General features: G+C 35.3%; 1 protein-coding gene across 1 annotated transcript in view; it reads right to left on the minus strand.

The window, feature by feature from the left end:
- The window catches only part of COPB1 (COPI coat complex subunit beta 1), a 40232-nt gene extending 13502 nt beyond the window's left edge, over positions 1 to 26730 (minus strand). Inside the window, exons 1-14 of the mRNA XM_045557583.1 lie at positions 26627 to 26730; positions 25749 to 25898; positions 19315 to 19544; positions 18734 to 18903; positions 16800 to 16914; positions 14237 to 14329; positions 12132 to 12269; positions 9328 to 9447; positions 7791 to 7898; positions 7561 to 7707; positions 6680 to 6825; positions 5031 to 5127; positions 3680 to 3840; positions 2680 to 2800 (exon numbers count right to left, since the gene is read on the minus strand). Coding sequence (XP_045413539.1) covers positions 2680 to 2800; positions 3680 to 3840; positions 5031 to 5127; positions 6680 to 6825; positions 7561 to 7707; positions 7791 to 7898; positions 9328 to 9447; positions 12132 to 12269; positions 14237 to 14329; positions 16800 to 16914; positions 18734 to 18903; positions 19315 to 19544; positions 25749 to 25839 — 1737 coding nt within the window. The 5' untranslated portion in view covers positions 25840 to 25898; positions 26627 to 26730. The remainder of the gene's footprint in view (positions 1 to 2679; positions 2801 to 3679; positions 3841 to 5030; positions 5128 to 6679; positions 6826 to 7560; positions 7708 to 7790; positions 7899 to 9327; positions 9448 to 12131; positions 12270 to 14236; positions 14330 to 16799; positions 16915 to 18733; positions 18904 to 19314; positions 19545 to 25748; positions 25899 to 26626) is intronic.
- Between the last annotated feature and the right edge of the window lie 1033 nt (positions 26731 to 27763).

Raw genomic sequence — 27763 nt, forward strand, 5'->3', positions numbered from 1 at the left:
TAACTGTCATCTGAGCCTTCAGCAAGTTGTAATCTTTTTGGTGGCAGAGAGCCTTGCCTCCATGCTGATGGCTGCTGACTGATCGGGGTGGTGGTTGCTGAAGGCTTGGGCTGTGGCAATTTCGGAAAACAACAATGAAGTCTGCCACATCAAATGATTCTTCCTTACATGAAAGATTTCACTGTAGCATGCAATGCTGTTTAATAGCATTTTACCCACAGTAGAACTTCTTTCAAAATTGGAGTCAACCCTCCCAAACCTGGCTGCTGCTTTATTGACTATGTTTATGAAATATTTCAAATCCTGGAGATATCATTTCAACAAGGTTCACAGCATCTTCACCAGGAGTAGATTTCATCTCAAGAAACTACTTTCTCTGCTCACCCATAAGAAGCAACTCCTCCTCTGTTCAAGTTTTATCATGGGATTGTAGCATTCAGTCACACCTTCAGGATCCACTTCTAATTCTAGTGCTCTTGCTAGTTCTTCCACATTTGCAGTTACTTCCTCCACCTAAGTCTTAAACCCCTCAAAGTCATCCATAAGGGTTAGAATCAACTTCTTCCAAACTCTTGTTAATGTTAACATTTTGACCTTCTACCATGAATGACAAATATTCTTAATGGCATCTAGAATCTCTTCCAGAGGGTTTTCAATTTACTTTGCCCAGATCTTCAAGGAATCACTGACCATGACAGTTACAGCCTTATGAAATGTACTTCTGAAACAGTGAGTCTTGAAAGTTGAAATCACTTCTTGATCCATGGACTGCAGAATGGATGCTGCGTGAGCAGGCATGAAAACAATATTAATCTCCTTGTACATCTTCCTCAGAGCTGTTGGGTGACCAGGTGCATTGCCAATGACCAGTGATATTTTGAAAGGAAACTTTTTTTATGAGTAGTAAGTCTCAACAGTGGGCTTAAAATATTTGGTAAACCATACTACAAATAAATGTGCTGTCATCTAGACTTTTCTTGTTCCATTTCCAGAGCATAGGTAAAGTAGATCTAGCAAAATCCTTAAGGAGCCTGGGATTTTCAGAATGGGAGATGAGCATTGGCTTCAGCTTAAAAGTCACCAGCTACATTAGACCCTAGCAAGAGAGTCAGCCTGCTCTTTGAAGCCAGGCACTGACTTCTCTTTCTAGCTATGAAAATCCTACGTGGCATCATCTTCCAATAGAAGGCTATTTTGTCTCCATTGAAAACCTGTTATTTAGTGTAACCACCTTCATCAATTATCTTAGCTAGATCTTCTGGATAACTTGCTGTAGCTTCTCCATCAGCACCTCCCTGCTTCACCTTGCACCTTCAGGTTACAAAGATGGCTTCTTTCCTTAAACATCATGAACTAACCTCTACTAGTTTCAAACTTTTCTTCTGCAGCTTCCTCACCTCTCTTAGCATTCATAAAATTAAAGAGAATTACGGACTGGCTCTGGATTAGGCTTTGGTTTAAGGGAATGTTATAGCTGGTTTCATCTTCTATCCACATCACTAAAACATTCTCCGTTATGAGCAGTAAGGCTATTTTGCTTTCTTATCATTTGTTCCCTGGAGTGGCACTTTCAATTTCCTTCAAGAACTTTTCCTCTGCATTCACAACTTGGCTAACCATTTGGCACAACAGGCTAGCTTTTGGCCTATCTCGGCTTTTGACCTGTCTACCTCACTAAGCCTTAGTCATTTCTAGCTTTTGATTTAAAGTGAAAGATTTGCAACTCCTCCTTTCACTAGAACATTTAGAGGCCACTGCAGGATTATTAATTGGCCCAATTTCAATACTGTTGTTTCTCAGGGAATAAGGAGGCCCGAGGAGAGGGAGAGAGACAGGGGAACAGCCAGTTGGTGGGGTGGTCAGAACACAGACATTTATTGCTTAAGTTTACCGTCTTATATGGACACAGTTCATTGCTGTGCCCCAAAACAATCACAAGAGTAACATCAAGGATTACTGATCATAGATCACCACAACAGATATAATAATGAGGAAAAAGTTTAAAATATTTCAAGAATTACCAATATCTGACATAGAGACAGGAAGTGAGTACATGCTGATGCAAAAACAGTGCAGACAGACTTGCAGACTTTACAAATTAAAGGTTGTCACAAACCTTCAATTTGTGAAAAATGCAATATCTGCGAAGTGCAGTAAAACAAGGTATGCCTCTAAACACTATGTAAATAGTTGCTATACTGTATTGTTTTTTAATTTGTATTATTTTTTAGTGTTGTTTGTTATTTATTTTTTAATATTTTCAATCCATAGTTGGTTGAATGAGCATACAGTCAGAATGGTCAGAAACTATGATGAAGGTATGAGCTATAAATAGGAATAATTTAAGAGAGATTCTGGGATAAAGCAGACAACGACTGACTGGATGAAGATGCTGGAGAGAGAAGGGCATTTTCCTCACTGGTCCTTGACTAATCTTTGCAAACAGAATGGACTTCATAAGCCCTTATATTCCTCCACTGGACCAATCACATGATATTATTGTATTACTTTGTGAATTTTATAGTAATATTATATTACTGTATCCATTTCCCCTATTAAACCATAAGCTCCTTCATGACAGGAACTTTAGCATTACCTTTTGTGTCCCTTACCATTCAATGCACAAAGTGGCCACTCAATATTTAATTGTTGGATACATGTAGAAAAAAATGAACTTACATTTTGCTTTTTCTTCTCCTGAACCAAAGCTATGTAGCGCAATGCAATCTTGGTCAGAGTTGTGGCAAGGGAGGCAGCAACAAAGAAATCTCCATCCAGAAGGAATCCTCTCAGGGGAGGTCTGCAAAGCAATCAAGGAAAAGGAAAACCCACCAACTTCTTAAACACACAGCTTTTGGAGAAGTGATTCAAAAAAGCCTATTAAATACTTTTACTGACCCCCATCAGTCATGACGACTTCAGTTAGCTCCCTCTTTAGCTCTCAGAAGGAAAAAGGAAAATAAAAAGAATACAAGACTTAAAACTTATCTTCAAATAATGTAAGAGCCAACTGAATATGGAAAGAGAAGATAATTAAGAGTGTATGTATTGGAGCTAATGGGCTACACTCAAATTACAACTTATCTATTCATGTATTAGGTAAGTTATAAACCTCTCTAAGTCTTAAATTTCTCTTCTGTAAAATGGAGATACTATATTCTATCTCAAAGGGCTATAGTTGTCAAAACTATATGAAACAAATTACTTAGCACAATGCCTAGTATACAGTAAGTATTCAATAAAGTTTTAGGGTTAAATTTCATCATCTTCACCATAAAAATGGAGAGCAAATAAAGGAAGAAAATCAAAATTTTAATCCAACAATTAGAAATTTAAAAATTTCAAAATATGTTTCTAGATGCTAATAGCCAACAAAACTCAAATATCATCAGTTACTTACACTTAGCATTTTGTATGTGAGTAAAATAATTTTAGTTTAAACAGAACACAATTATTTTGATGAAAATAGTTGGAAGGGACAGAGCATTGAAACCATCAATGTAATTTCTGAGGGGAAACACTTAAACATCTTTCTCCTTTCAAGTACCTTAAATGACAAAGATTTTCATTTTGGTCACAAAAGCAAACTGATAAGTGAAAAGAAGTCATTTGACTGTTTTATACACATGAGTAATAATAAAAGCAATAGAGCTGGCAGAGGACAGGTGCCATAAATTACCTGTCTTCCTCTTTCTTGGTAGGTCTAGAACTGCTAAGGGCACTCTGAGTTGCATAGGTACCCATTTCAGTAACCAATTTCTGAACTGGCCCCACAGTTATTTCTTCTTCAGGTTTTAATTCACCAGCTTCTTTCTTTATTTCTGACTCTACAATTGGAATCTAAAAGTCAATTGGAAACATCAATTTAGTAATAATATCAATAGCAAGCAAAATTATATTTAAATATTCGATCATATATTCAATCTATAAAGAAGGCATTTCCTTGATGGGATTTTTGGAACCTGGAACTCTGCTTTCAATTTTCTTTCCTTCCCAGGATAATATAGTGGGAAGAACAGGGATTCTGGAGTTGGATGTTCTTGGGTTTGAATTCTTACTCCACCATTTATTAGTTGTATGGTTCTGGGCAAGTTAATTAAACCACTTTCAGCTGCAGTTTCTTAATCTGTTAAATGGAAGTCTTAATTCTTTCCACACAGGTTACTTACTAGAAAAATAAACAGGATAGTGTCTAACATACAGTAGATGTTCACCAAGCCTTATTCCTCTTCTCCATCCCTTCCCTTGAAGTATTAACCTGAAACAGCACTCATCCTTCTAAAATGAAATAAATCTGACTTATTTAAAATAACTTCATCAACTGCCTTTTGAATTAACCAAATGGCTACTATGTATTTATTCCTTTATACCAGTCTATCATCTAATTTAAGAGCTGTAAGAGTTTTTAATCATTACCTATTTCAATTCCTTTATTCCTCTATAGTTGAAAATACTGATACTCAGTCAGGTTAAGGAACTTATATTCAAGGTCCCAGAACTAATTATTGGCAGAGCCAAGACTAGAACCCAGGTCTCCTGACAAGTAGTCCAATGTACTTTCTTCTCTTTTTTTAACTAATCAGCCAAATTTAAGATTCATGTACTTTCTATTCTACCATAATGTCATTTGGATGAAGAATACTGCCAGTTTTAGTACATAAATATTCTAAAGTCAGACTTCTTCCGAGACATTCTTCCTTTAGAATACATAGGCTAAAGCAGAATTTTACATGCTTTCTTTTTTTTTCAAGCACAGAATATTTTGTTCAAACAAAATCTTACCCAGAAGGGTAAATAATATAAATAAAACAAGAGGCGTTATGGCTCAACAGGGGGTGGGGGAGGGGGCTCCCCTAATTTTCCACAGCTCCTGAGTCTTAATTATCTGGGTAATTAAAATATACTTTTCAGTGTTCTTTAGCCCAGACACTACTAAATAAAAACACAAAAGCAAATCACGACTTAAAAGTCAGATTTTGCTAATGTAAAAAACCACCATATAAACTAGGATTTACTAAAGTAAAACATACCTCCCCAAGGGACCTGCGGACTTCAGTCATCACACTCTGAATGTCTTCCTTGGTACTACAGTATTCTCCCAGGATCCATAATGCTCCTCGGTAAATTCTAGGACAAGAATACAATGAACAGGTATCACACGATGGGGGGAAAATAAAGAATACAAGATCTGAATCATGAACCTGGCAAATCTTGAAGCAGAGATCTTTCTTTGTGAATTTATGCTCAAGAAAGAAAACAAGATTCTGAAGTTCTACAGGACTGTGGATAACCATTTCAGAAAGAATATATCAAACACTAAGTTTTGATTCTCTCCAGAGATCACAAGGATTAAAATGAAAATAATTGTTCTTCTTCTTATTATTAGGAAGATTCTAAAACTGGTAAACCCAGGAATGGTAAAAATAAAATACCATATGTTTCCCAGAAAAGTATTCATTTAGTGTAGAGGTAAGGTAAATTTGGATTTATCACTTACTACTATGAAATAATTATTTTAATGTAAAAATTTATTTTTTTGGTAGTCATTGAAAAGAAGAGGCAAGGTGCTGAACTTAGAACAACGGATACAGACGTGCAAGGTCTCAGTAAAACAAAAAACAACTTAAATTTTTATTCTTTACTTCCATTTAAATAAAGAAAGCAACAATTCTCTAGTTTAAAATGTTAAACTGAAGGGCGGGTGTGGTGGCTCACGCCTGTAATCCTAGCACTCTGGAAGGCCGAGTGGATCGTTTGAGTTCAGGAGTTCGAGACCACCCTGAGCAAGAGTGAGACACTGTCTCTACTAAAAAAAAAAAATAGAAAGAAATTAGCTGGACAACTAAAAATATATAGAAAAAAATTAGCTGGGCTTGGTGGCACATGTCTGTAGTCCCAGCTACTCGGGAGGCTGAGGCAGTAGGATCACTTGAGCCCAGGAGTTTGAGGTTGCTGTGAGCTAGGCTGACACCACGGCACTCTAGCCCAGGCAACAGAGTGAGACTCTGTCTCAAAAAAAAAAAAAAAAAATTATCGAAATTGAACCTCTAAAAGATAATGGCTATCAAAAAACCAAATCCTTGATATATAATTTTTTTCCTCACATAAGAAGCAAATCTTGCTTAGTTCCATAAATATCAATATATTTTCACACCATATAAACAATTTTATAGGGTCCTTTCCTTCCTATCTAAGCAGACACACTGCAAGTCTATTATAGTCTATCCATCAGCTGCTTTAAATGAAGCAAAATTTGAATGCAACAATCCTTTCTTATTAGCAAAGGCTCTCTGAAGGGAAACATGTTAGATCTAGGTTGTGTTTTCAACTTTTCACTTCAATAAATGTGAAAGGGAGATGTAAATAATAATGACATCCACAAAGTGATGCCATTTAAAAATATGCTCTTTAGTCATTTTAAGATTCACAATGTTTTAGAGGAAATCAGACTAGAGAAATCTACCCAAACCTCTACTAAAAATTTTTTTCTGCCCACAGATTATGGATTAGCTGAGTGTGGGCGTGCGGTGATGTTTGTTGTCATGCTTGATTTGTCTTATTTTGGCTTGTCTTAAGTCATTTCTTCATTATATTAGTATTTTCTACCAACTGATCCTTTAAAGATAGAAACCGATAAAATGTTTACTTGACCTTATATTCAAATGTATTTTAAACCTACTTGACAGATTTAATGGCATGAAAGACTTCAAGCATCTTCTCAACAATAAGCATTCTCAGGTTATCAAAGCGCTGAATGGCTTCACGAACAAATTCCAAGACATCGGCAGCTGCTGCTTCATTATTGTCACTGAGAAATTCCATTAACTTATGGAAAAAAAAGAGAAATAGAACTAACAATTACATAATTTTCAGAAAAAAGTTATCTAAGACAAGAAATAAATATATTTATAAAGAATGTAATTCTTAATAATTTTCAAGTACATAAAAAATGTAATTGAGAGATTTAAGTACTATTACGTAAACAGTCACAATGGCTTTTCCCTTTATTATAAAACTCACTATAAGAGAGAAGCTAGAGATCCAAAACTCAAAATAAATTCATTGGATACTCCTAAGTTATAACTAAAAGCAAAATCATTTTAGAGAAAATCAGAGCTCAAAGGCAAACTTCAAATTATAATAACATAACTCATTTATCTGATAGTGAAAGCAAAATATTCTAGGTTTGTGAATTTTTCCTACGATTCCTTTAACTTTAAGAGCTAAAACTATCTGAAATAAATTATCTACTTACCTTACTGAATGATATATATAGACAACATAATTTTATGTTAGATAATTGTAACAAACATCAATTAATAATATGCACAGCTATTTTTTGTCACTATGTTTTTTTTTGTTGCTTTGATTAAGATATAAGAGAAAGAAGTCAGAGTCTTTAGTCTTCTGAGCTTAGGGATGGAAATAAAGATCCCTCTGACCATGAGATTTAGTGGTTCTAGACAGTTCAGATTTCTGGAGTTTAACTGTTAAATAACTAGAATTAAAAAAAAAATTCTTTTAAAGAATTTCAAAATTAAAGTCATCAGAATTACATACCACAGGAATAACATTTGCAGCCATATCCGGAAATCGGACAGAACAGGAATGCAATGTTCGCACAAGGAGTTGTCTGTATTTGTCAGTATCTTCATGCTCAGACACATTATTTGTTTTTATCACTTCCTTCTTCAGGACAATAACCAGCTATAGAACAAAGTAAAAATAAGTGAGAATTACATCATATTTGGCCTCACAGCTTACAAAGTGCTGTCAGAGTTTTGTTTTACCTCTTCAACATTCCTAGAAGAGACAAGATCCAGTGCTAACTGCAGAGTTTTCTTGCGTACTTCTAAGTCTGGTGTGCTCAATACTCTTAGGATGTCCATAACCAGATCCTAAAAAAGAACAAAAAAATCAAGAATTAACAATAATCTTTCTGGTCATAAGAAGAAAATCTTTACTTCAAAATGGCAGGCTCTGTCCATTATCATCTTAACAATAAAATCATTAGTGGTAGAATGACGAGATATTTTGGGTCTCCTGATACCATGCAATATGAAGTAATATATATGACATAACATATATGACACATTTAAACTGAAAATGTTTATTTTCACTCTATTGCGCTTTAGATCCAACTTACAGTTCATAGAAAATAACAGCAATCCCCAGAACTAAATGACACCACAAGAAAGTAACAACACATTCAGGAGAGACATTTTACAGGGCAATGGATCTAGTCTCTTCGACAAGTCAGTGTCATGAAAAAAAATACTGTTCAAAATTAAGAGATGAAAAGGACGTAACAACTAGATATAATGTATGGTCAAGAACTAGACAAACCAAACAAAAAGGGTGTTTTTGCGATAACTGGGAAAATCTGAATCTGGACTTGGTATTAGATAATACTAAGAAATTATTAATAATTCTGTTAAGTGTGATAATATTTGGCTATGTAGGAAAAAGTAATATTCCAAAAATGCATACTTTAAAAAATCTACAGCAGTTAAACGTTTTAAAATATAATAAAACTCTAATTTATAAATGATTTTATTTCTTTAAAACTTTGTTTTTCAAAAATTCCAAACTAATAAAAAAGTTCTACGAGTGAACTCTGTATACCTACATTAACCAATTGTTAATATTTTGCCACATTTGCTTTATCATGCTCTACTGCTAAACATTTTAGTGTACATCTCCCAAGGATAAAGATAACTCTCACAGCAACACCCAGACCTTTCCCAGACATGATAATAATAATCACATTAAAATTATCAAATTCAGAGAATATTGATCAATGCTATTAATAACTAACATACAGACTATATTCACATTTCCCAAACTGTCCCAATAATGACTTTTATAGCAATTTGTTGTTGTTGTTGATCTGATCTAAGATCAGCATTGCATTTAGCTGTCATGGGGCTTTATTTTTATAATCATCATCATTCTCATGGCTTAAATAGGTATGCTGATAATTTTCTAGAATCTGATCATTTTTTATTCTACATCAATTGGTATAATTATTTTCTATGAAATGTAAATTATATTCAAATTAAAATGAATACATCACTATTGCTAATAGTATAGTACAAATATAAAAGATACAAGAGAGAATATTAATTAATTTTAGAAATTTTTTTTTTTACAGCAAACATAATACCCGAAAAGGGTATGGTGATTCAAGTATTACACTTTAAAGAACCAAATTTAAATTGCCAAGTCTGACTCCAGTATTTAAGTTAACCAAATGGCAAGGCTTGGGAATAATCTAAATTTGAAAAATATTTTATTTAGGATCTCTCTCTTTCAGATAACACTCACCTGTAGTACTCGTTCATGGGCAGGATGCTCTTTTAATTCTATCAAGCGATCCAAAACTATGAGCTTTACATTATTGTCACTCTCCTTAATAATTAAATCAATGTAACACTGAGCAGCAGCCTATATAAAAAAAGGAATACATTTTTAGAAGTCATTCATCTATTATAAACTTAGAATCTGAAAATAAGAAAAAAAATTCCCCACGAAGCCAAAATATACTCCTTAATCCCTGCTCTAGAGGTTATGCATTTTGTTCAGAGGAAATGTGTCCCTCTATTCCCTAAATATTAACAAACCTTGTTATTTTTCAAGCTTACAAAAGATTAGAAGCATTACAAATTAAAAGAATGGAAAGGGGCTGCTACAGACAAAAATACTTATTAACAGCCAAAAATTAAGGTTTGAAACTAAAGAGCAAGGCAGAAAAAAGCAGGTAGAGGATCCCCAAAAATATAGCTATTAAGTCTTTTCTGCTTAAGGGCAAAATCTAACTCATTGCATTACACTATAGAAAAAACAAGACTATAAACACCTTAAGTCATTAATATATTTTATTATATATTTAAAACAATTATTAATAAAGACAAAAAATGTATAAAATATTTTAGAATGATAAAGTTTAAAAGCAAAGGACAAAGGAACAAATTTGAAAGAGCACTCAATAGCTAAAGCCGGAACAATTTGACCAACATAATAAATAATGATAATATTGGATTATGATTAATAGAATAAAATATCCATGCTGATACAAAGAGAGAAAAAAGGAAAGAAGGAAAGAAAGGGAGGGAAGAGAAAGGACAGCTCTTCCTTGCATAAGAATTCCAGTTAGTAAGTACAGAAGGAGGGAAATAGAAAATCACCATTAGAATACCAGAGTAATAATTGTTGCAGAGAAAATCTACCGATAGATGCTAAAATAAGTAGGTGTGAATTCAAGGTACAACATAGTCTGAAAGTATTTCCCCCAAAATATTTATTGATTACAATGGGAGAAATCATAACAATGAAATCTGGCAGATACCACCTTCACTGACTGATCAAGGTTAACGTCACCAGTAATAAAATATACACAGACATCATGTACTCCTTGATATCATAAACTGAGGACACATCACTTCTGTTGTACTATCTTCAAAAATGTATAACCTCAATCTAACTATGAAAAAACATCAGACTATGAATTGAGGCATATTTTACAAACAAACTGACCAGTATTCTTCAAATGTGTTAAGGTCATGAAAAAAAGAAAGACCGAGGAACTATTACAGATTGGAGGAGATGAAGATACAACAACCAAATGCAATGTGGGATCCTAGATTGGATCCTGGAACAGAAAAAGGATATCAGTGGAAAACTGGCAAAATGTGAATAAAGCCCATAGTTTAGTTAACGATTCTGTTCCAACATTAGTTTCTTAGTTTTTGACAATTATATTATACAATGGTTATGCAACATGTGAACATTTTGCATAGCAGGATGAACAGTATATGAGAATTTTGTCCTATTCTTACAATTTTTCTGTTAAGTTTAAAATTATTTCAAAACAAAAAATTAAAAAAATCTTAAATATCGGTGGGTAAAGTAGTATATTCTCTCATATATATAATCTGGCTTTCTGGAAAAATTGATTCTCTGAATATATTGGAGGTTCCTGATATAGTATTGATAAAGATGAGAAATAATATTCTATTATTGAAAATACTTACTGGAACTTTTTAGGATCTATCATTTAGGATCCAAGGCTCATATTCCCAGATCCAGTTTTTAATGTAAATAAAATATGGAGAGAGATCTTAAAATACTAGTATTGTTTTCCAGAAACTAGAGACACAGTTGATCCTCAAAAAAGGCAGGAGTCAGGGCATTGACCCCCTGCATGGTCAAAGATCCATGTATAACTTTTGACTCCCCCAAAACTTAATTACTGATAGGATACTGTTGACCTGAAGCCTTACCAATAACATATACAGTTGATAAAAACATGTTTTGTGTATAAACTATATACTGTATTCTTAAAGTAAGCTAGAGAAAGAAAATGTTATTAAGAAGATCATACGGGGGCGGGCGCGGTGGCTCTCGCCTGTAATCCTAGCCCTCTGGGAGGCCGAGGCGGGTGGATCGCTCGAGGTCAGGAGTTCGAGACCAGCCTGAGTGAGACCTCGTCTCTACTAAAAATAGAAATAAATTATTTTGACAACTAAAAATATATATAGAAAAAATTAGCTGGGCATGGTGGCGCATGCCTGTAGTCCCAGCTACTTGGGAGGCTGAGGCAGTAGGATCGCTTGAGCCCAGGAGTTTGAGGTTGCTGTGAGCTAGGCTGACGCCACGGCACTCACTCTAGCCCAGGCAACAAAGTGAGACTCTGTCTCAAAAAAAAAAAAAAAACAAACAAAGAAGATCATATGGAAGAGAAAATATATTTACTATTCATTAAGAGGAAATGGATCATCATAAAGGTCTTCATCCTCATCTTCACACTGAGCAGGCTGAGGAGGAAGAGGAAGAGGAGGGGTTGGTCTTGCTATCTCAGGGGTGGCAGAAACAGAAATCCTGCACAGTTGGAACCCATGTTGTTCAAGGGCCAACTGTACTGTTATTCTCTTTCTCTATATGTATGTATATGAAAGCAGAAAGGAAAAAAGAAGGAAAGGTGGACTATGTAAGGAATGAAAAACTTTTATAAAATTTGTAATTGTTCTCTCTATGCCATGTAACCACAAAGTGAATTGCAATGTCACTAAATCATGAGTTATAAGAATGTATCATCTAATCTGGACCCCAAAGAGACATGCAATAAGTACCTTGATTGCAGTTGGTGCACTTGAGAGTGTCACTAATGTCCCAGCAGCTTCGTATTTTACAGCAGGGCTAGATGACTGTAATAAGTTATAGATGCAGCGAATGAAACGAGCTCTTTCTGATGGATTAGCATGACAGACCTGGAGAAGAAAACATTTAGATTTAAACTGATGTCAGGGACACTTGCTTTCAAATAGAATTTTTTCATGGACGTCAGCTGAAGGGATGCTAGTTTTCTTAACTTGAAAGCTAATAATAGTCTTACAAAAAATTTATGAAAATGTTGGCCAACATAGGGTGAGACACTATGATACAACACTGATAATTTTAGAAACAAACAACTTTATTTCAAATTATTGTTACAGCTACTCTTCCATTTATTCATTCTATCATAATTTATATTTTTATTGCTTCATAAAAGATTTTCAGATAGCTTATAGTCAAAGATATGCATACTATATACAAACAAAAAAGAAAACGTACAATAACAAAAGCAAGGACACATTAACCCAGAGCACTAATATGGATACTTTAATAGGATATTAAGTTTGGTCCTAAATTTTTATTCTGGATGCCATATCAAAAAGGAAAACATGATGGATGATATAAATCTACATGGCTGATAAAAGGAAAATACCAGTTCTTCAAGCAAGAAAAATAACACTTTTTTCTGAAGTATTACTTCCTATTATATGGGACAACATTCAATATTGGAGAGGAAACTAAATTAAATGTCTGTCCCGTTCTAAATGCATCCAAGTACCTTTACTTGTGAAACAAAATGTCCCGCTTTTTTTTCTCTTTTGAAGTTAGCATTCACATTAGATTTTCCTAAAATACATATAGTCAAATCTCTATTACTTGGGCATGACTTAAAAAGCTATTCCCTCTTACTATAACCTGGACCCTACTAATAAAAGTTGTCACTAGATAGCAGAGAACTCCTATTTTGAGAACCTCAGTGATATCCCCTAAACCATACATGTGAATTAGAAGTAACTATATGTTTACAGTCTTGGTTTCATCTTAAATGGCAATTCCAAATGATTGGTACTCTGTGTTGAGAGGAGCCCCTTTCCTACAGAAGCAAAGACAGCTATAAGCAGCAGTGTCTGCCATGATACATTTTGTCCATATCATTCTTTCTTTCTTTCTATCTACCTATTTATTTATTTATTTATTTTTTAACAGACAGGGCCTCACTCTGTTGCCCAGGCTGATCCTCCCACCCCAGCCTCCCGAGTAGCTGGGACTAGGACTACAGGCACATGTTACCACACTCAGCTAACGTTTTTGCAGGGTCGGGGGGCGTGTCTTTCTATAGCTCTCTCTGTTGACCAAGCTGGTCCTGAACTCCTTCACTCAAGTGATACTCCCATGTAGGCCTCCCAAAGTGCTGGGATTATAGGTGTGAGCCACCACATCTGGCCCATATCATTCTGTTTAATAAAGCTATTCCTGATCTATACTTCTGTTGACTTCTAATGACATCAATAGCAAAGTTGGATCTTACTGCAACTTTTATTTTATCAGAACATTAAGAAGTAATGAACTCTCAAAAGATATATCAAATTAAACTGTGGCCAATTAAGTACTTGATTTTAAATTTTTAGCTGGCTTTAGGCTTCTTGTCAATGGCCTGCAATGTCATGTTAATATATTTTAAGTTTCTCTATTCTCTTCTGCAAACAGGGAACATAAAAAGCATTTAGGCTTTTAGGTTTGTTTTTAGATTTCCAAAGTAGTCTGTAAAATCTTGAATTTTATTCCAAAGGCTAATTCATAATCTATTCAGTGACTGGGCAGTTCACAATGATTTCTTTGCAGCTGTACTGGCTCAAGCCATGAATTTTTATAGAATTGCTTACAGAGGTTTAGAAAGGATGAAAGCAAGTACTCGACTTATAAAACACAACAAACCAAAGGAAAAAGAAAAAGAAAAAAAGCTTTAATAGGCCACACTATAAAATATTTCTACTATTGAAAAATATATTATCCTAGCAATTAAGTAGCATGCCAGCATACCTTGTCTTAAACTGCGGAATTTACTTTGTGCTAACCAAAAGCAGATCCATAAACTTTAACCATCATAGATTATTATTCTTACCTTATAAATTAGTTCAACAATAACCAACTGCAGAATGTCTCCAAATGTTTGAACTTGATCAATGCAAGTACTTAGGTAATCCAAAGCTCGATCCTAAAATAAAAATGTGTTTATCATACTCCAGTCAATACAAGGACTTAATGCAACTTAAAAAAAAAACCACATACATTACAACCAAATATGAAATAAATGAGAAAATCAGGGCAAAGAGAAACTAACTGGAGAAAAAAATGAAGAAACCAAGAATGAAGAAGTTAACATGAAGTGTAAGACATAAAGTCAAATATATTTTCTAAGAATGAGTCACAAATCTGGGGTCTGATTTTCTAGCAGCTACATCAAAGAGAAAAACAGAGTTATATGATACATGATTCAGGGTATCCATACAATCAAAACAAGCCAGCTACTGGGGAGTACAGTCATTCCTAAAAGAAAAATCTATGGGTCCTTATATTTTGGACACTGTGATATAGAGAACTATGGCCTCAAGAGTGTCTCTCCAGTAAAAATATCAGTAAATTTTATTGAACTATTTCTGATTATATACCTTAATATAGGTAAACAGCATGATACCAAAAGCACAGGTCAGTAAAACCTATTCTCCAAGAGGATAAAACATAGTGGCCCATATAAGTTGCTTTCCCATAATCTTATTTAGGAAGATAAAATGACAGTATCTAGTATGATCTCACACTGATCAGGATGGCCATTATCAAAATATCAGAAAATAACAAGTGTTGGCAAGGATGCGGAGAAATTGGAACCTTTGTGCACTGCTGGTGAAAATGTACACTGGTACAGGTGCTATGGAAAACATATGGCAGTTACACAAAAAATTAAAAATAGAATTGCCATATGATCCAGCAATTCCACTTCTGGGTATATGCCCAAAAGAACTGAAAGCAGGGTCTTGAACAGATATTTGTGCACTTATGTTCACAGCAGCATTATTTGCAATAGCTAAAAGCAACCCAAGTGTCCATCAATGGATGAATGAATAAACAAAATGCGGTATATATTTATAATGGAATATTATTCAGCCTTAAAAAGGAATGCCGATAATACATGGTACAACATGGGTGAACCTTGAAGACGTTACGCTAAGTGAAATAAGCGAAGTCACAAAAGGACAAACACTGTCTAAGTACAGTAAAAAATCAGAGACAGAAAGTAGAATGGTGGTTTGCCAGGGACTGGTGGGAATGGGGAGTTATTGTTTAATAGGTATAGAGTTTCAGTTTTACAATATGAAAAAAGTTATGGAGAAGGATGATGGTGATGGTTCTACATTATGAATGTATTTAATACCATTGAACTGTAGACTTACAAATGGTTAAGATGGTAAATTTTACATTATGTATATTTTACCACAATAAAAAAAATGGGGAAAATAAAACCAATTAAAGAAAGATACAAAAAAAAAAGTCTAGATTTCAGAGGAATGGATGGATTCTATCAGTCTTCAAACATTATTTCCCACATTTTTATGATAAATAATAGCAAAATTTCAAGATTAGATGCCATCAAGGTGTGCAGAGTAACTACTAACCAAAAGCAGATCCATATACTTTAACCACCAGCAGAGCTAGATACAGAGTTGACACTGACTTATGAAATATGAAGAGGCTAATAAGGATACACATCTACATACAGCATAATACCAAAAGCACAAGTCAGTAAAACCAGCTCTACAAGAGAATAAAACATAGTGGCCCATATAAGCTGCTTTCTAATAATCTTATTTAAGAAGATGAAATGACAGTATCTAATATGATCTCACACCAATTAGGATGGCTACTATCAAAATATCAGAAAACAAGTGTGTACTCTCATTAGGGTACCCTACTTCCACAGATATGGTTAAGGGTGGAGACCCTATGCAAAGGTACTATTTTTCTCTATTAGATAATCTTATTTATTTATTTGTTTTTTGTTTTTGAGGCAGAGTCTTGCTCTATAGCCCTGGTTAGAGTGCAGTGGTGTCATTGTAGCTCATTGCAACCTCAAACTCCTAGGCTCAAGTGACCCTCTTGCCCCAGCCTCCTGGATAGCTGAGACTACAGGCACACACCACCACGCCTGGCTAATTTTTCTATTTTTAGTAGAGATGGGGTCTTGCTCTTGCTGAGGCTGGTCTCAAACTCCCAGCTCAAGCAATTCTCCCACCTTGGCCTCCCAGAATGCTAGGATTATAGGAGTGAGCCACCATGCCCAGCCCAGATAATTTTAGATCTATCCCAACATAAAGAAAAACAGGCAATCAAAGCCCCAAAGTAAAGTACCATAGAATATAGCCATAATAATTTCAATTTTTAAAAGCTATAAGGTGGTGGTTATAAAATGCTTCTTCTATGTTTACTTAAAAAGAAAGAACACATACATAAGTAAAATTTTGGAGAAGGGTCAAAGAAAAAAGGTATTTTTATACAAATTAAATCCAAAAATCTAAAAAAATCAAAATATACAAACCATGTACGCTATAAACAAAATAATCAAAAATATGATTAGGCTTATATAATTCATTTAAATACAGTCATAAAGTATTTTTTAAAAAGTACTTCACCTGATCTGCATGAATTAGCATCATAAATGCATTCCTTTTGCAACTGGCATCTTTCTCATTCACCAGAAAATCATGTATCAGTTCAGGGGCATCAGGTATAAGATGTTCAAAATTTCTTTAAATAAAACAGATAACATCCATATTTAATAAAAATCTTTCATATTTTAGTAACACTCCGGATAACACCAAAATTAAACTTAATCAAACCTTATAACACAAATGATTATTTTGCTTTTTGAAACTTTAAATCAATTAGAATTGGGAGAATGAACCACAAGGTTACACCTTCATCTATTAAGTTATCAAATTATATATTTCTAGTTCAAATCAGAAAAAGCTGATTTATTCAACACGCTATCTATTAACTGATGTCTCTAATAATTGTCTTTCAGACACTTTAGGAATATAATATCAATACATTAAGAATTAACAGAGGAAAAAAATATAGTTCTTTTAATTTTATTAGTTATGTACTACATTTACTAACTTATTTACTTACTTATTTTTCATTTTGGAAATTTAAAAATATTTGTAGTACAGAGAATAATGAACACTAGCTGAATAAAAACAATCACCTAACTTCAGTAAGAATTAATTCATGGCCAGTTCTGTTTTACTTATACACTTGCCCACTTACTCTCCTTTCATATTATTTTGAAGCAAATCCTAGAAAACTATTACTTCTGTGAATGTATCAGTATGCTTCCCTAAAATTAAGGACTTTTTACTTTTAAAACCAATCATAATTCCATTATCACACCTTAAAAATAATTCTTTAATATCATATAGCCAGTGTTCAAATTTCCAACTGTCTTATAATTAAATGTCATAATTTTTGTGTGTATACTATTGTTTAAATTCTGAAATTTGTGTAGTCTGTATGGTAACATTCAAAGAACTCAACTGTATTATTAACCAGAATACCACTTTCCTTGACAGATAAAATCTAATAGTAAGACAACTCTGAAATTATTTCTCAATCAAGAAATAAAGTACAAAGATGCTTATAAAAATTACATTCTACTTCTAAATGATTGACACCAGTGATTATAAAAACCAAGCAGGATAGCTTTATCTAACTGGTTCTTTAAATTGTTTTTTTTTTTTTTGAGACAGAGTCTCACTCTCTTGCCCGGGCTAGAGTGCTGTGGCGTCAGCCTAGCTCACAGCAACCTCACACTCCTGGGCTCAAGGGATCCTCCTGCCTCAGCCTCCCGAGTAGCTGGGACTACAGGCATGCACCACCATGCCCGGCTAATTTTTTCTATATATGTTTTTAGTTGGCCAGATGATTTCTTTCTATTTTTTAGTAGAGACGGGGTCTTGCTCTTGCTCAGGCTGGTCTCGAACGATCCACCCGCCTCGGCCTCCCAGAGTGCTAGGATTACAGGCGTGAGCCACCACGCCCGGCCCCTTTAAATTGTTTTTAAAGTCCAAAATCTTTAGCAAGAACATGTGCAATCAGTTCAGAATTGTATCCCTTGTCATTAAAAAAAGTTCCCTCTTCAAAGCCTTGGTAACAAAAGACAAAATCCATATTCCACAAAAAGAGAATGCTAAAATAAGGTGAAAAACTCAAAGACTATAGGGTCTAAGCAAGTAAATAAATAAAGTGGGCTGGATTAATACAGTTGAGAATGAACTGTATTTAAAGGGGGCTATTGTCATTCAATTTCAGCAGCCTGCACCTATGAAGAAAGTAGGGCCAGTATTGCCAAATCTTTTGACTTTTTAATGTTGACAACTTAACAATAAGGAAAAAATAACTTGCTGGCCAAACAAAATATATCTGCAAGCTATATACAGTCTACAAGCAACCACTTTGGAACCGCTAGTCTAAAAGACTAAATAGTTCTTACAGAACTAAGCCAAGGGAGCATCTCAAAGACTATATAGTTCTTACAGAACTAAGCCAAAGGAGTGTCTTTAATTACCTATAGATAGTATAGATGGCCAAAACAGCATTTCTTCTAACATAGCTGTGTCGATGCTCCAAACAAGCACGGATGGCTGGCATTAAAGGTTCGAGCAATTCTGCTTCTTTTAATTTGCAAAGAAAACGAAGAGTAGATCCTCGAATGAATTCATTAGGATGTTGAAGATCCTGATATAAAAATTTAAATATCAAACATGGAGTCTCAGCTTTTCACAAAAAAATTTTTTAAATGCAAAACTTTATGATGGAAAAAGATCAAATTAATTTTGTGCAAAAAACATATATGATCAATTTCCATCAGATTCCTGTTGATCAAAGCAATTTTTACCTACCTCATCAATGTCTTATACGTGTGTCACTGTTTATTAATAACACATATACATAAATTACATAGACAATGTCTGAAAAAAGTAACAATAAAATTTTTACAATAACTCTTTACAATTTCAATTCCAAATATCTATAATTTACATCTAATTGAAGACTTAAACTTTGAAAATTAAAACAAAGCCCATTTCATCAATTTTATAATTATTTAAAATCAAAGCAATATTCAGCAATAATTATTACTTGGCTTACCTTTCTGTATGCATCACATACAAGAATCATTTCATGTAAAAGTCTCCCATCTGGAGTTGTTTTAGGGACAATTTCCCAAAATACCAGTAGTAATTTTTTGATGGTATGATCCTGAAGAGGTAGCACAAAACGAATGATGGTCATCAGAAGTCCAGGAAGCTTTTCACCATTCAGAATCATAATGATTACTTTCTTCAAAGCTTCAGTCTTTGACTTCACATCTCCTTTTTCTGATTCAAAAAATTTTTAAAAAGGGACAATTATTTTGAAAGAAAATTCCTCATATAATTTTAAAAGCAATTAACAAAATAAAATATACTTTTTCACTCTATTATCAACAATGGTAATAAAGGTACAAACTCAAGCGACAAAGGTTCTCCATGTCACTCTGACACAAACAAGCTGTATGTCTTTGCACAAGTCATTTATCTCTGAACCTTAGATTCTTTACATATAATATGAAAGGGAGAGGATTAGATTTCTGGTCCCTAACCAATTGAGTTAATGTAGACTTCATGAATCTATAGGCATACTAAGTAATCATGTGTTTCAAACACATCTGTAGCTATTTTTCTAAAATATAAATAGATGCTCTTAAGATAAATACTTCTGAATTCAAAATAGCTTTTAGCTATTTTGTGTGCATTTTCTCCAAGTTACAACCAATAAAATGGGGGGGACAACCACTATAATGAGGACGGCAACTACTATTGGGACAGTAGGGCAACTATGTGACCTTTTTTTAATATTAGAAGAGGGACCCCATATTCAAAAAGATTGGGAACTAAAGGAATGGATTAATTCCAAAATCTCATATTTCTACAGGCTTTAAAACTTTAGAATCTTTCTTAAAATATCATCTGAAAAACTGGAAGAAAATTAAAATGTTCTAGGTTAGCAGTCATTGTTTAGAATTAAGGATGACATGTTCAAGATAAAATGCTAGTTTACTATTACTAAAAAACATGCAATACAAGTATTTTATGCAAAACAATTTAGAATTTCACACCATTTTCTTTGTATACTGAAGAATTTACAGTACTAAAAACCTTATGGATCCAAAATTCAAAGGCAGAAGTATGAGACAAGCACAATGCTACTACAACTGTTTAGATCATAAAAATAAATAAATATCTGGGGGAGGGGAGGACAAAGAAGGATGACAAGTCTTCAATAATCTCAGGACTATCTGGGGGAAAAGAATACAACTAATGGGTAGAAGTTACCAGAAACCACATTTGGGTCTAACTATGAGAAATAAATTTATAACAATTAGAATTAGGCTACTAAATAAAGGGTTCCCTGTTGTCAAAGAGACAGAGACTATGCATGACCATTTGGTAGAGTTAAGCTTCAGAAGATTTATATTAAGTACGTAAAAAGTCATTTCAAGCCCCCAAACTCTATATATTACTAGGTTAGTGTGGTATTTTTGTGTATTGCAGAAGAGAATATCCTTAAGTATTTTGACTGAGAATACAGTGAGTTATTGACAAATTCACCCCGTGAGAGTCAATATTTCTGTTTATGACAAACTTCTTATGCATCTTTCAAAGGTTTCTATCTCCTCTCACATATAGAAAAAATAACTGATTTGTACCATATCAATAAATAAATAGATATAAATGAAGTGAGTGCTATATTGAATCAAGAAACAAACGTTAAAGGATGCGTGAGTGTCCATCTGGGCAAACTTTCAGTTTTTACGTCTATGAGGATAACAAAAACAAAGCATCAGCAGAAATGACAGTAGCTGACAGCAATAACTACAAAAATAAGCCAGATTAGGCATAGTTCTAAGTAGCTAAAGTTGTATTCACTAAGCCTAAACAGGTTTTCCTCTACTTGTTCTAAAGCTCCCGTTCTGAACTTTAAAAAAACAAGGTTTTTTTGTCCCTTCCTGATCTGTTTGATAGTGTAAAGGACACAAAGTCCAAAAGGCATAAAATTGTATCACTATAATCCGATGGCTTCTTTTGCTCTAGTTTTTGACTGTTTTTCACAAATTAGTAAATTTCTAAAAGTTCAGCAGGATAGAACTCGACTTGTAACAAAAATTTAAAAAGTTTTTAACCCAAAAAGTAAAAGATCTCTATAATGAAAACTATAAGACACTGATGATGAAAGAAGTTAAAGAGGACACACAAAAAAATGAAAAGATATCCTATGCTCATGGATTGGAAGAATCAATATTATTAAAATGTTCATACTACCCAAAGCAATCTACAGATTTAATGCAATCTCCATCAAAATACCAATGACATTCTTCACAGAAACAGAAAAAATAAAATTTATATGGAACCACAAAAAACCTAGCATAGCCAAAGCCAACCTGAGCAAAAAGAACATAACGAGAGAAATCATATTACCTGACTTCAAATTATACTACAGAGCTGTAGTAACCAAAACAGCATGGTACTGGCATAAAAACAGACACACAGACCAATGGAACAGAATAGAGAATCCAGAAATAAATCCACACATCAGTGGTGAACTTATCTTTGACAAAGGTGCCAACAATATACGGTGGGGAAAGGACAGCCTTTGCGATAAATGGTGCTGGGAAAACAGGGTATCTATATGCAGAAGAATGAAACTAGATCCTTATCTCTCACCATATATAAAAGTTAAGTCAAAATGGATTTAAAAACTTGAATCTAAGACCTGAAACTATGAAACTACTAAAAGAAAACTTTGGGGAAATGCTTCAGGAACTTTGGTCTGCACAATGACTTCTTGAGTAATATCCCCAAGCACAGGCAACCAAAGCAAAATTGGATAAATGGGACCACATCAAGCTAAAAAGCTTCTGCATAGCAAAGGAAACAATCAACAAAGTGAAGAGTCAACCCACAGAATGGGAGAAAATATTTACAAACTACCCATTTGACAAAGGGACTAACAGCTAGAATATATAAGGAGCTCCAACAGCTCAATAAGAAAAAATCAAATCATCTGATTAAAAAATGGGCAAAGGATCTGAATAGACATTTCTCAAAAGACAAATGGCCAACATGTATATGAAATGCTAAACATCATTGGTCATCAGAGAAATGCAAATCAAAACTATAATGAGATATCATCTCATCCCAGTTAAAATGGCTTTTATCAAAAAGACAGGCAATAATGAATGTTGGTAAGGATGTGGAGAAAGGGGAACCCTTGTATACTGTTGATGGGAAAGTAAATGAGTGCAACCACTATGGAGAATGGTATAGAAGCTCCTCAAAAAACTAAAAATAGAACTACCATATGACCCAGCAATCCCACTGCTGACATATATCCAAAAGAGAGGAATTCAGTATATTGAAAAGATATCTGCATTCCCATGTTTACTGTAGCACTATTCACAATAGCCAGGATTTGGTATCAACCTGAGTGTACATCAATGGATGAGTAAAGAAATTGTGGTACATGTACACAAGGGAATATTGAATAGCCACAAAAAAGAATGAAATCCTACCATTTGCAACATGGATGGAACTGGAGAACATTACGTTATGTGAAATAAGCCAAGCACAGAAAGATAAATCCTACATGTTCTCACTCATATGTGGGAGCTAAATATTAAAAACAATTGATCTCATGGAGACAGAGAATAGTGTAGTTACAAGAGGCTGCAAAGGGTGGTGGGGAAGGGGGATAAATTGGGGATGGTTAACAGGTGCAAAAATATAGTTAGATAATCAGATAGAATGAACAACAGTTGATAGCCCAACAAAGTGACTACAATCAACACTAAGGGTATGCTTTAAAATAACAGAATAGAATTGGAATGTTCCTAACACAAAGAAATGATAAATGCTTGAGGTGACAGATACCCCAATTACCCTGATTTGATTCACACTGTATGCCTGTATCAAATCCTCACATGTACCCTATAAAGATATATAACTAATATGTACCCATAATAATTTTAAAAAAGGCCAGGCACGGTGGCTCATGCCTATAATCCTAGCATTCTGGGAGACCAAGGAAGGACTGCTTGAGGCTAGGAGCTCCAGACCACCCTGAGCAAGAGTGAGAACCTGTCTCTGCCAAAAATAGAAAACGTTAGCAGGCATGGTGGCATGCACCTTTAGTCCCAGTCACTTGGGAGGCTGAGGCAGTAGGATCACTTGAGCCCAGGAGTTTGAGGATGCAGTGAGCTATGATGATGGTACTGCACTCTAGCCCAGGCAACAGAGTAAGACTCTGTCTCAAAAAAAAAAAAAAAAACAAAGTTTAAAAAGTTTTACAAGTTTAATAGCAAATATATGAAAAAGTCTATACCATTTATATTTTAAGCCCCCCACCACTACAATCTCCATTTAATCTAACAATTCAAACTGAGGTGAAGGATGTTTCTCTCCGAATTTTCAAAATTTCCAGAATATTTTCCTTCTATGAACACTATCAAAAATATGGAAAATTTCAAATATCAATTTAATTCACCAAAGTATACTATCTCCTACTCCAGAGATGCACAGTCATCAGAGTTCAGATCCAGTGATTAAAGATAAAGGGAATAGTTAAAGCAACAGTATTTAACCAAACAAAAACTTACTTGTTATTCAAAATTGGAAATTCTAACTTTTTTCTCATCTTAACTCCTCTTAAAAGCAAAACTGGAGACTACTGATTGGAAGAGAGAGCTAAGGCAGCTGCAATTAAGACATAGGTATTGTTCAATTAAAGGCAGGTTTTGTTCTTTACCTTCCTATCTGTAACCTTAAGCATTTGGGGGATCTAATAATGAAAATCTTTAAGTAGAAAAAAACAATAACAAGTATATTCACTAACCTGCACTTCATTCAACTATCTTACATGAATATTAAAAAAGAGAACTATATATGGCTTTTATACATAGTGGTATCAGTTTAAATGTCATAAAAGAGGATTTCTTTTCCCTTCGCTAAAAATAGACCTCAACAGAAACCTAATATCTAAAATCAGGAGGTGTTCCATAACTGCTGATTAAGAGGTGGGAATAGGCAATTAAAACATTGTCTCTTTTCAAACTGTAAACTATCTTCTAAAAGACACTGCATTCACTTAATATTTTAAGTACATTTTCAGTCTGCTTGAAATAGTATTTATAAGTTTAAGTTTTCATTTATTTTTAGTTCAATTAAACAAGTATCATTACTCTGTAGAGTGAATCATTAAAAAAAATTTTTTTTCTCGACACAATCACTCACAAAAAGGAGACACCATATACATTTTTTAAGTTCAGAAATGTAGTTCTTGTTCTCTTATTTGCAAAAATGCTTTAAAAATGAAAAGTTGGGGCCGGGTGCGGTGGCTCACGCCTGTAATCCTAGCACTCTGGGAGGCCGAGGCGGGTGGATTGCTCGAGGTCAGGAGTTTGAGACCAGCCTCAGCGAGAGCAAGACCCCGCCTCCACTAAAAAATAGAAAGAAATTATCTGGCCAACTAAAATATATATACAGAAAAAAATTAGCCGGGCATGGTGGCGCATGCCTGTAGTCCCAGCTACTGGGGAGGCTGAGGCAGTAGGATCGCTTAAGCCCAGGAGTTTGAGGTTTCTGTGAGCTAGGCTGACACCACGGCACTCACTCTAGCCTGGGCAACACAGCGAGACTCTGTCTCAAAAAAAAAAAAAAAAAAAAGTTGGGCTGGGCGCAGTGGCTCATGCCTGTAATCCTAGCACTCAGGGAGGCTGAGGTGGGAGGACTGCTTGAGCTCAGGAGTCGGAGACCAGCCTGAGCAAGACTAAGACCCAATCTTACTAAAAATAGAAAAGTTAGCTGGGTGTCCTGGCATGCACTTATAGCCCCAGCTACTCAAGAGGCTGAGGCAAGAGGATTGCTTGAGCTCCAGGAGTATGAGGTTGCAGTGAGCTATGATGATGTCACTGCACTCTATCCAAGGCAACAGAACTAGACTCTGTCTCAAAAAAAAGAAAAAAAAAAAAAAAGAAAAATTAAACCTTTCTAGAAATAAATGTTTATTCCAGTGTTGACTTCATTTCTTTGGGTGGGAAACCCAAAGAACAAAGTTCTTTTGGTTTTACAGGCTAAGTAACATGAGTTTAAGTGTGCAATGGAATTAAGACGTTCCAATATACATTCTCAACCTGCTACATACAGAAAATTGCAAGCTACATTTAATACATTGAACAGCACAAGCAATTATGTTATTTTGAGGACTAACAACTGAACTATTACATTTCTTTGGCTTTTCTTCATTTCTTTAGCTTTATGAAGCTAAACTGAGATGTTCTATTTTCAAAAGTCAGTATTAAAAGTCTAACGTTAAGAAGTTTTCATTTTTTTGAAAATAAGGCAAAGGTCTATTTAGGAGATTCCAGAAAAACATATTTAGACAAAACTTAAGCATTTCTAACTATAAAGGAATATGAAATGTAAATGAAGTTTTTATTTTCACTTTTTCTTTTTCCATTTTATTCTCAAAATATTATCAAAATTTACCTAGATCATTTTTTAGGCTAATTTCAGACGGTGGTTCTGAATCCATTGGCACGTTAATTAACGTATAGCACACGTTCTCGGCAGCCGTCATGGTTCCCGGTTATAACCAACCCTCCACACAAGATTTAAGGATGATAGATGCCAGAAAATCTAGAAAAATAGATACAGAGATTGCATTACAAGTTTTTTTTTTAAAACCACAAAGCAGTAACTATAATGATATCTTAAAAGCATCAGAAGGGGTGGGTCAATCTATAGTGTGTTCCCATAAAAATAAATTCTAATAGAAAACATACTTGTCAGCCCCAGCCTAAGGTATGTTAACTCTCACTCCACTATTCACCTTCCCCGCCCAGGGTTTGAGAATGTTGTACAGCAGAATTAAGGCCCACCAAACAGTGACAGTCCCCCAGCCCCACCCGCAATATTATGGAATAGTGATTTTTAACATAACACACACAATCTGAACTTTTAAAGTTAAAAGACCCCGTGCGTGAATACTCTGCCAAAACCTCACAGCGCTTTACTGCGGTCATCACTCGGTCCCGACTCTAGGTCTAAAGCTCCCTTAACCCGGGCGCCGCAGCCCTACCTCGCCCCACCCGTTTCCCCACCTCCTGTCTCCAGCAAAGCAGGCCCCGGCCTGAAAGGGCAAGCCCCGGGGTCTTGGGAGGGAGAAGACCCCTGGCCAGGACGCAGGCCGAGCTGGGGCGTCCGGTCTAGAGCTTCCCAGCCCCCCGCCCCCACCCGTCCCCTTTGCCAGGCCCAGACGCGAGCGGCCTAGTCGCTCCCTTCCGCTTCGTCCCGCTAGAGCGCCAGTTCCTCCGATTCTGCCTGACCCACCGCGCCTCCAACACTGGGGGCTTGTGGCCCGCTACCTGCTCCGAGGGGCAGCGGTTGGGGCAACCGCAGAACCCTTTACTCCAGCTCCAACCCGCGGCAGCAGCAGCAGCGGCAGCGCAGAATCCTCGGCTGACGTGGAAAGGGGTGGGGAGACGAACGTAGCCACAGCCACCTAGCGCCTACGGCGCCTCAGAGAGGACACTCCTTCTCCGTCCAGCAGTTGCGCTCTGAGACTATGTCCCATTTTCTTCGTCTTCTCTAGTCACGATTGGTGCAGAGCAGAGTGAAAACAAGTATCTTATGGTTTTCCCTGTACAAGCCAAACGCTGAGTTTAGCGCTGTGGCCATTTAAACGCCATTTGGAATTTCTTTCTTCTTCCAGGAACTAAAATAGTCAAGGAGAGGAAGTGCTTGGAGAGAGGGAAAACATTTTTACAGGGCTGTGTAGTCTCCTGGAAGAGAGCTCTGGACTTGGAGCTGGAAGCCTAGGAGACTCTTTTCTTGTGTACCCACTAGTAAACTGGGCAAGTAACTAGTACTATTGAGAAAGTAATTTTAGTTCTTTTGATAATGGCCACTAGATTATATTAAGATCCATTTCAGTTCTTAACCTCTCTAGTAGTCTGATTCTGCCTCTCCGCGGTAGGGTTGGAGTTGATTGAACATCAAAAGTCACATTGGTATAATTTCTGCTTTTTAGTAATGGCCTCTTTCTTCATCCTTTCTGAACACCAAGATCTTTAAAAAATTTTATGCACAAAGGGAGACAATCACTGTTTTAACGGATTTTACCTATTTCCTAATACCTAATTGTTACAGCTGTACTCAGCCATAATACCTTCAATTTTGTCCATTTGAGGTTCCGTATGCTCCTGCTCCAGCGTACCCTACCGTCCCCGCCAAAGGAAAAGGTTTTCTGGTAAGTTATCAATAACAAAACATTTGAAAGCTTAAGCAAAATACCGTGGATACAAAGAGGTCTGACAACCTACCCTTATTAACAGGTTCACCTCAGGGAGATAAAACACAAACAGTATCTTGTCCATCTAGAATCCAACTATTTTGTGATTTCTCCTTTTTAGAACCATCAAGAAAAATATACATTCTTTGTGCATCCAAAAATATATCACATAGGCCATGTGTTTAACGCTTTAAGAGTGCCCCTCTGATCC

The sequence above is a fragment of the Lemur catta genome, chromosome 7, assembly GCF_020740605.2.
Source record: "Lemur catta isolate mLemCat1 chromosome 7, mLemCat1.pri, whole genome shotgun sequence".
NCBI lineage: Eukaryota > Metazoa > Chordata > Mammalia > Primates > Lemuridae > Lemur > Lemur catta.